General features: G+C 44.1%; 1 protein-coding gene across 1 annotated transcript; it reads left to right on the forward strand.

The window, feature by feature from the left end:
• Positions 1 to 2,982: 2,982 nt before the first annotated feature.
• Positions 2,983 to 5,482, forward strand: LOC139766719 (putative nuclease HARBI1). Its single transcript, XM_071695639.1, has 2 exons — positions 2,983 to 4,176; positions 5,474 to 5,482. The coding sequence occupies exons 1-2, from the start codon at positions 2,983 to 2,985 to the stop codon at positions 5,480 to 5,482; spliced, it is 1,203 nt and encodes a 400-aa protein (XP_071551740.1).
• Positions 5,483 to 10,582: the final 5,100 nt, after the last annotated feature.

Below are 10,582 nucleotides of genomic sequence, written 5' to 3' on the forward strand. Positions count from 1 at the left end.
GTGTGTGTGTGTGTGTGTGTAGCCCCTGGGTTCATGTTGGCCACAGCCACCCACCGGCCGGTGGTCAGGTCAGTGGGCGGTGTGTGTGTGTGTGTGTGTGTGTGTGTGTAGTCCCTGGGTTCATGTTGGCCACAGCCACCCACCCACCGGCCGGGCTGGCGGTAGTTTATAACTAAGACTGGTAGTTTCACATGCCACTTGGAGTGTCCCTCACTACAGAACTTGAGCAGCTCTTATCCTGAGGTGGAGCAGTTGACCCTCTCCACCAGGCTGGTACACTTGGTCTGCACCAGGTGGCTCCCTCCTGGTCATCCTGAGTGGTTGGTTGCTGTGTGGGATTTAATGACCACTGACTTGTGAAGGTCATTAGGCCAGCCATCATTTTATCATCTGATAAAACATGAAGCAACGTCAAATGTTACATGATCCACCTAAACTATTGAGAATGATGAAGTCTGATATTGTTACGTTACGTCATCCAATCTTGCCACTCACATGTTACGGTAATCACGACTACATACATAGTGTTGTTACGACTGATATTACTGTATGTACTGTAGTAACGTACTGTGTTTATGTGGATAACATGTGGACGTCAGAGGAGGCAAGAGCATCATCAGAGACAAATTCTCTATTCTATGTTGTATCCTCAATTTTGTCTGCGGTGATCGACACACTTTATCCCCCAAGATATTATCTTGCTGTTTCTTTCCATCATTCTTTAGTATTAAAGATTTTGTTCTCTCAAGCAAGATAGAATTTATCAATAATTTTTAATGTCATCTTGGGTCCAGGTAATGTTAGGTAGCGGTCATACAAGTTGTCCATGACCTTCATCATGTGGGTTGGGAAGGAGTCAGGAGGTGTGGCGTTGTACTCGGTGTACCACTTGCCAAGTTGGTCAGTGTGTATACCATGGAAGTTACAGGGGAATCATCAGTCTGTATGTTAACAATTAGGTTGAGCAAATAACACTTGGCCTCAGTGAAGGTAGAATGTTTTCCCACCAGACTGCATCCATTAATACGACTTAGATCAGAAGATCTAGCCTTAGGTAATTTGTTAGATCGAGATTATCAAAGCCTTTCATCATTTTTAATCTTTGTACTTCGTGACCATCTCTGTTTTAAGTTGTTACGTTGACGTATGATAAATCTAATATGGAGAACAAATTTAGGAGGAAACCTGGCAAAGCTACATATGAGTGATTTTACCGTTTGCAAGTAAACTACGATTTTGTAAAAACGAATAGCATCTATGTTGTGTATAGAAAACGTAACTCCTTAGCTGCATTCTCTATGAATGTCATCAAAAGTAAAACATAGACAAGGGAAGGAATGAGGCTTGACGATACGAAACATCACTCAATCGTGTCCTGCCTGCCCAGACCCTCCCTCGCCACACCACTGGCCATAACTTCATCAACACATTGCTTACTCCGTCAATGTCATCCACACATTTTGCCTGGCTTGAACAACCGCTTGGCATTCATGAACCGCTGAATGTTTACACTTTCTGATTATCTGTAGTAGCTGATGCAGTTACAAGATAGACTATTAAACCATTTTGTTACAATACTCGCTGGTAAGGAGACAATTTTCACAAAACACAGAGGTAACACTGCCTAAGAAACGGGCTTAAGAACAATTGTACGAACATAGGGTCACATTGGTACATCCACAAGGCACCAGTGGTCTGGGTGGCCTGAAATAGATTTGGGACCAAGAAGGATGATGGGTGTAGGGAGTAAACCTACCACAGACCATCATTAATTATGAAGAGTTGACAATGGTTACCTCCAGCCATAATCTATAAATCAATAGACAAATGTTAATGCAAACTAAGCAAGAATTAAACAAGCAGGAAACACAATCCAATGTACCATTTTACGATAGTTATGTCAAGTTGTCGCATCTGTTGATTACCTGACTTCGTCTTACGTCTCACCTTTAGTAGCGTCTGCGAATTTCGTTGTAGTGAAACTCATGCGACCCGAGAGTCAATGTTAGTGATACGCAAGAGAAAGAAATATAACTCCGAAGGTATAAAACAGTTGTGGACACACCAAACGCTTGACAAATATTCCTTAGTAGATGACAGAAAACACAAAGAGATCGTCCTTGTAAACTTATGATGAGGTTTGCTTGAAGAGCCTCCCTTCGTCATCGTCGTCCACAGGCGCCCTTTGTTGGAGTGGGTGTGGCGTGGACACAGTACTGGGACCTTCATGATAAATTATCTACAACGTTCCAGGTGTCCACATATCAGGGATATGACTGTGTACAACGGTGGCTGGGGTTAAAGTCACTGGATCATATATAAAACATACAAAGGTTAACATTGATTCTCTTAAGATTTCAAGGCAATGAAAGGTTTGTGGTGCAGTCTTTATGACTGAAGGTCATATTTAGATAGAGATTTATCAAATGGATATTACATCAACGTCACAGTAGCCACTCCGGCCACTGTATTACTAACACAAGGGTTAACTGTAGTCATACAATACAAATACTAAAACTTAAGGTAGGTTTACACTTACGCACTTTTGTGTTACGGCCTGGTACGGCGTGGGCCGCACTAAAGACGCCAGCGAGTTGGCGCGGTGAGAGGCAAAATGACCGTTATTGGGCGCCGTCCCTTGCTTTCGTGCGGTGTGTTACGGCGTGTTGTTGCGGTAATGTTGCGGTGTCTTGCGCAGTGTCACGGCAGTGGCGCGGTGTTTGCGGCTTTTGATGGCGCGGTTTCATACGGCATGGCACGGCCTCTTGCCGTGGTTGCGGTGTGTCGCGGGTAGCTTGCGGTGTTGTTGCGGGTAGCTTGCGGTGTTGTTGCGGAGTGAGCGCACATGTGCACGAGACACGACGTGGAACGATGCATGATTGTTGCACATGCACCGTTCCAAACCGTGTCGGATATGAACCAAGGGTATATATAGAGGTCTGGCAAGCACATGCCTCATTCTTTTGCCAGCCAGCATACAGTATGGACATCCAGAGCCTCTCACCCCAGGAGACCCAGAGAATTTTGGCAGCTGTACTCTGTATTTGTGCAGTCCAGGTCGTCTACGAGTGGAGAAGAAGACGTACTGCAGTGCCACACCCACCAGAACGATTGCGAAGAAAGGACGGCAGGGCAGGGCGGTTATGGAGTCGGGAGTGGCTGACACGTCGACAATTATATGGAAACTACGATCAGCTGCTACAAGAATTGAACAAAGAGGACCCCGAAGGACACAAGAATTTCCTACGCATCTACCCAGAATTGTTCCAGGAGATGGTTGAGAGGCTGACGCCCATTTTGAAGAAGGAGGACACTAGAATGCGGAATGCACAAGAGGTGGGACTTAAGTTGGCGGTCACCCTCCGGCACCTGGCAACTGGGAACGACTATCCAAGTCTCCAATACAGCTTCATAGTCTCCAAGGCTTCCATATGCCGGTTTATCCCGATAGTCTGCGATGCCGTTATCGACAGCTACAAACCAGAAGTGATGAAGTGCCCCAAGGCACCAGAAGAATGGAAGAACGTAGCACAACGATTCGCCTCAAAGTGGAACTACTTCAATTGTGTGGGAGCCCTGGATGGGAAGCAGGTCGCAATCAAGAAACCCAGAGGTGGAGGCTCACTGTACTTCAATTACAAAAAGTTCCACAGCATCGTCCTCATGGCCCTCTCCGATGCAAATTACAAGTTCTTGTACATCGACGTCGGTACAGAAGGAGGCGCTGGGGATGGAGGTGCCTGGCAGATGTGCACCCTGGCCAGGGCCATTAATAACAACCGTGCACACTTCCCTCATGACACAACTCTGCCCAACGACGACGAACCCATCCCCTACCACATAGTCGCCGACGATGCCTTCGCTCTCAAGACGTGGACGATGAAACCCTACTCCCACCAATCACAAGATCCCACCGAACGACTATACAGCTACAGACTATCTCGCGCTCGTCGTGTGGTGGAAAACGCATTCGGGCTTCTACAGATGAGATGGCGAATCTTCGGAAGGACGATGCAACAAGATGTCCCTGTTTGCAAGAAGCTAACGATGTGTGCATGTGTCATGCATAACCTGACACTGCAACACTACCCAAGTGATCGCACCGTTGTCGACCATGAGGACCAACAACATGATGTCGTCCCTGGTACTTGGAGGGAGGAGTCACTGAACCTCATGGTACAACTCATGGCAAGAAAGGGACCGAACTACACACGGCGAGCGAAGGCAGTCAGAGATTACCTGGTCCAGTATTACTCATCGGATGCAGGCGCAGTGGAATGGCAAGAGGGAATGGTGTTTCCTCGAGGACGACCTCCTCCTGACAACTAGAGGACACACACACAAATATATATAACCCAACCCAACCAGTGAATGTACATAATTGTAAATAAAGTTCATGATGTACTTAACATTGTTTGATACTCCCATATTTGTGTATTGTCTGATAGCCATATTAATGTGATAGAGATTATTTGATGGATGATTGGGACTTATATGAAATGGTGTTGGAAGATATTGAACTGAAACTTAACAGGAATGAGAAAGAAACATGAAAAGCATATTGGTCATAACATAAATACAGTATTTAAAGTTCATATTCTGACGCCAAATACCCCTCGATGGTTGGTGCACTTATAATAAACTAAAAATACATAAAAAGCATATTGGGAAGAACATATAAAAGTTTTAAATAATTAAAGTTCACACTCTGGCGCCAAATTCCTTTTGATGGTTGGTGCGTGAATGCATATGCTTAATATAGTTCAGTGGTACAATGTCTAGGATTTTAAAGTACTATTGTCTAACATGATGTATTTGCATATAGGAGGAGATAAAATTAGTGGACCTGTAATTGAGTTGTACCTACTCGGTTGGAGTAGGAGATGAACCACACAGGTACGTAGTCACAAACAGGTCAAGCCGACATGCTGAGATGTGACTACACACAGGACACCGCGGCTCCAGTGAACCAACAATACAGAGATTAGCGGCTGAATACCATACAGGTCTCAAACAGGTCGAGCTGACATTGTGAGATGTGACTACACACAGGACACCTCGGCTACAGTGAACCAACTATCGAGAGATTAGGGAGTTTACATGGGTTTCATATATACCGACAATCTACTGTGCGTTCTGATTGTCAATGTTGAATAGTCTATAAATAGGATATCAATATCATTAGTATGTGTTCATGTTCATTATATCATGCTCTCATTATTATATGTATGTTCTGTCCCTTCTAGTTATTATATCATGTTATTGACCCATTTACTTGTCTGTCTGTCTGTCTTTATTCATGTTATTGTTAAAGATGTGTTCTCATTTCAAATTATTTCATAGTTCATATATGTTATCTTAAAAAATCCAATGAGTTAATAATTCATGTTTATAATTTATTTTCAAGTTATATTGTATTTCATATATTTCATAGTTAATATTTGTGCTATTATATTTCATATTATATTTTCAGATGATTTAAAGTAATTTTATAGTTTCATTTCATTTCTTATTTCATCTTTCTGATATCATATTATTTCCTGTTATCTTTTTGGCCATGTTATTTCATTCTTCAGGTTCATAGGTCAGAAGCATATCAGCATATATTTGGTCATAACATAAAAAAAAGCATCAAAAAAGGGAAATAGAAATGCAAGTAAATATTTTAACATTCACAAATTCTATAAAGTTAGCTGGGTTTACAAAATCAACATACATTTCATTATTATAAATATATGTGTTTGTGTTTGTGTTGATGTAGTACGTGTTTCACTGTGTGGTGTCGTTCTTCTCGTCATTCTTCCAATGAGGGGAGACGGGCAGACTGCAGGAAGTGATGAATTTTGAGGCAGTTGTCTTTGGTGTATTCAGACTTGCGCCATGGGTAGGGGGTGGCGCCTCAGGGGTAGCGGGCATGTCCAACATGTTGGTGAGGCTATGCACAAGTGGCGACAGCCCAGTCGATGTGTTGGGGAGATTGACTGGTGTGGACCGCCCACTGAAGAAGGAAGGTGTCGGCAGCTGTGTCGGCTGTGTATACCCCTGCTGCTGCTGTGGGTGGTGTTGTTGAGGGATGTATGGGTAGTATATTTGTTGCGGCTGGGGTTGAGGCGAGATCCACTGCTGTTGTGATGGTGTAGGAATCGGTTGGGGAGCTAAAGCCACTGGTTCCGTCTGCGTCCCTTTGGGTGTTTGATTTTGCGGCAAGTTTATGGGCATCCACCGAGCCAATGCTGCTTTCTCCGTGGCATTTTCTTCTTTGGGGCCCGCCAATTTGTGAATCGTAGTGATGACTGTGTTGAAGAAGGGCTGCTGGTATTCTTCTGGCACGAACTCAAGGTGTTCTCTGATGTATTGGACGAAGACGTTGATGGTACGCTGTTTCTTGCTTTGCCCTTCAGGTATCAGTTGGTTCATTCGATCCATAATTCTGCTGAGTTGCGAGTGGACTGCTTCTTCAGCCGAATCAGGTGTGCCAACACGTCGCTCCCCTCTCTCGGTCCTCCTCTGCTTCAGCAGCCGCTTCCTCCGCTGAATCGAAGTTACAGAGAGGCTCGACATGTCACCACTGGATGATTCTCCTCCGCCTATTTCCATTGTTGGTGTGGCGACGTCAGGTGCAGGTGAGAACCACTCGCTTAGTATTGTCGGTTCGTGGGTGATGTGACCATCCAGGAATCCCCACATTGACATAACTTCATCCTCCCGTGTTGTCCGTTGTCGTGCTGCCGCCCCGCTCTTGTTCTCCTTCTTCTCTATTTTTCCGAATTCGGTTCGCTGTGCCTCGAAATACTTGCGTACTTGCTGGAAGGTGCAATTTTCGAATTCCCGTGCCAGTTCCCTCCATAGTTCCTCCTTCGCCCTTGGATTCGACCATTGTTTGTCCCGCTTGTCGTATAAAGTAGGGTGCTCCTTGAATTCGGCGATCTGCTCCTTCTGCTCTTGTGTGAACTTGTAGTCTGAAATTTCCTTCTTGCTGGGGCGGTATCGTTTCTTGGGCTGCACGATACCACTCAGGCCTGCGATGTCCTGGTACTCGATGTTGGATAGGCTGACCTCAGGGGGCAGCTCTTCCACGGGTTCAGACCTCTCCTCCGGTTCTGCAGGCTGGGTGTCCTGGGTGGCCTGGGACCCCTGGGTAGGCATAGGGGTGGTCTTCCTACGAGGCATCTGGGTGGTAAAGTGGAGCGAGAGTGGCTGGTAAAGTGTGTCGTCTGGCTGTCAGAGCACGAATGATGCCCCGTTTTCTGTCCGGACCCTTTTGTACACCTCCCCAGGCGGCACGCGGCAACTTTCCCTACAATCCCCTAGGAAGGCGCCGCACGGACCCCGCACAGACCCCGCACGCACGCCGCATGCCCCGCAAGATGTATGAATCATGTATGAAGACGTTGTAACACTCTCGCACGGGCGCCGCAAGACGCCGTACCAGCACGCCGTAACACTCCCGTACGGATAGCATGAAGCCGCTCAAGGCCGTACGTGGCACGGTGTGGCGCGGAACCGTGCGGACCCGTGCGGTTTCTTGCGGGGTTTGTTTAGGCGCCGCGCCACGCCGCTTACGGTTTCGTGCGGCGTCATCAAGCCGCACGGTACCGCTCGAAAATTTGAAATGTTTTAAAATCTGAGCGGCGCCGTACGGATTTGGCGCGCCGCAACAGATGCCGCCAGTGTCATGGGCACGCTTTGCTGCGACTTTAGGGCGACATTGGTGCGGCCCACGCCGTACCAGGCCGTAACACAAAAGTGCGTAAGTGTAAACCTACCTTATGTTCACTTCTACACTGATGGCTCCAAGACGGATGAATGTGTGGGTGCAAGTGTATGGTCGATGGAGTGTGCACTCAGATACCGCTTGCCGAACCATACATCTGTATTTTGCGCTGAATTGTTTGCCATTGATCGAGCCATAGACTATATAATTGATTGAAATCACAGTAAAGCCATAATTTTTTCTGATTCTCTTTCCTCTCTTAAAGCAATAGGCTCTGAATATACAGAGTCCTGTGAATTACAGGGCAATATTATTAATAAACTAAATTCATGTGGAAAAGATATCATCTTGATCTGGGTGCCTGGCTGGTGGGTCATTACAATACATACGGCAACAATGAGCAGGCAGACAGCTTGGCTAAGTCGACCTCAGAACCCGAGGAGCTCGTTCTGATCCCTCGGGAGCTGAGGTCCTGCCTTTCCTTGGGGAAGAGATCAATCCATCTTCTGTGGCAGAGTCAGTGGACCAACCTGACCATCAACAAGAAATACAAGCAAGAAGTGGCGGACTGGCCGACCTCGTATCGCAAGAACAGAAGAGAAGAGGTCGTGCTGGCCCGCTTCAGAATGAACTGTATGTACACCACCCTCCTGCAGCCATACATAAACAAAACCTTTCCACCCGTATGCCAACAGTGGTAACAGACATCAACAATAGAACATCTACTGTTAAAATGCAGGAGATATGAACAATATAGAAGAAAATTTTTAGATTACCACATCAACCAAAACATTTCCTTTAACATCACTAATGTACTCAGGGATAACCCGAGTACTATTGACAAATTGATGGTCTTCATCAGAGAAACAGAATTAATCAAGATGATGTAAGGTGGTTCGCGGATTCTCTACTGTGGCGGAGTCGGCTTGGTGTGCGGTTCCTCCTACTTGGGCTGGTCGCATGTTGGTGGACATGTTCATTCATTAGGCGGTCGGCCTGGGAGGGAGGTGGTCATCCTCCGGGTTGGCTGCGTCATGGTGTTGAGTCGGCGGACCTCGGACTAACTATCTATTGTGTGTGCATGTCATCATGGTGGAAGCCTGTCCCTAACCTGTCCTATCTTCTCGCATTCTTGGGTCAAATGCAACCTTGGATACTGTGCCCACTGGGTGGTATTTGCCGCCATGTCGGCCCAATACCCACACATCTTTTATTTCCACTACTTACATTTATTATTATTTATCTTTATCATCATTGCATGAAAATTACATATATACTTTTTTAAATAGGTATTTAGGAACGATGACATCAGTCATACATCAAATAGGGTTGGAGACCTAATGACCTTGCTCATAGGTCGATGGCCGTAAAACCCAACAAACAACACCATCCAAACATGTGTTGTGTCTGGTGATGGCGGTTCAAGATTTCCCACATTTATATTGATCTTTACATTATCATCCACTCCCAAAGTCACCTGGCATTCTTGTGTTTCAACAACAGACGTGATATATGCAACACCAGGCAAACATTGTACCATTATCTGATAGGTTAATTGGTGCAGAATCAAGAACCAGTGAATTTCATCGCCGCCATAAGTAAGTAAGGAAGGTGACTTTAATGATGATAAATACGACCTGGTATGGCTGTGTCTACACACTACCGCCATCTGGTCAACATTGTACATACCAACCTTTAAACTGTGACATTCAACCACAAGGTTTAAGGTCGCTCATGAAAACGCGAACTTAAAATCTATCCATTTAAATCTACCATTCATCAATCAACATTTAAACACCGTCATTTGAACGTAAACCTTCCAGCTGCGTTATTTTACCAGAGTCCTTTAAGATACGTCATATAAACACAAAACTTGAATGTACGTTAAGCTTGTGCAAACCATCATTGAATCTCAAACTTTTGAATTAGAATTGTAATGAAAATGCGAACTTTTAACTCTGTCAAATTACAGCTATTGTACAAAATGATTTACTTAATTGACAAATTTTAATGTCAGTTAATTTAACGATATCCTTTGTGGTTCATCTTTGAAACACAAATCTTTAAACTTTGTCTCTAGAACTGAACACAACCATTACGTTTCATAACTGGAATGGAAATTTGAATAATCTATCAAAATTCGTCATATAACGCGAACTTTTAAATCCTTCCATTCAGTTGGGCCGTTACTTGCCTGGCTGCCATTCATAATATGTCCTTTTATATTGTATGTTGACTACGCTCTCATTCATTCGTCATTTGGATCGTCTCACTGATATTCCATTCATAAACTTCATTCCTAAAGCTTATTTTTGACCGCCATGTTGCTTTAAGGTTTATAATTCTTTGTGTATTTAATGATAGAAGATTCAATGATATTTCTCGTGATACTGGAATTAGAGTTAATAATGCCATCTCAGTTTTTAACTCTAACTCAAGTACCACGAAAAATATAATTGAATCTTCTATTACTGAATACACAAAGAATTATAATCTTAATATTAGTGGTGGTCTATACAAATTGGATAACTTTAATGTTGATAAAATTTGTAAACAATTCACCTTCTTGTCCACATAATAAGTTTATGATACGCTTGTTGTCTGTCTTGGACAATCACATGTTTACCATATGGCGTCCTAGCTACGTTTCTTCGTTGTATATCAACTGACTGTTATATTTCTCTCTTGTGTCTCCCCTGATGATGTGAGTTTTACACGAAAGTGCACTTGGGAACTTATCGTGTTTATTTTCCCTGTGAACTCATAAGAATATACTTGATCACGTGCAAAATTGCGAATCCCTTTCAATATATATATATATATATATATATATATATATATATATATATATATATATATATATATATA

The sequence above is a fragment of the Panulirus ornatus genome, chromosome 58 (assembly GCF_036320965.1).
Source record: "Panulirus ornatus isolate Po-2019 chromosome 58, ASM3632096v1, whole genome shotgun sequence".
NCBI lineage: Eukaryota > Metazoa > Arthropoda > Malacostraca > Decapoda > Palinuridae > Panulirus > Panulirus ornatus.

Coding starts and splice junctions, on each gene's coding strand:
- LOC139766719 (XM_071695639.1), top strand. CDS start 2,983: ATGGACATCCAGAGCCTCTCACCCCAGGAGACCCAGAGAATTTTGGCA.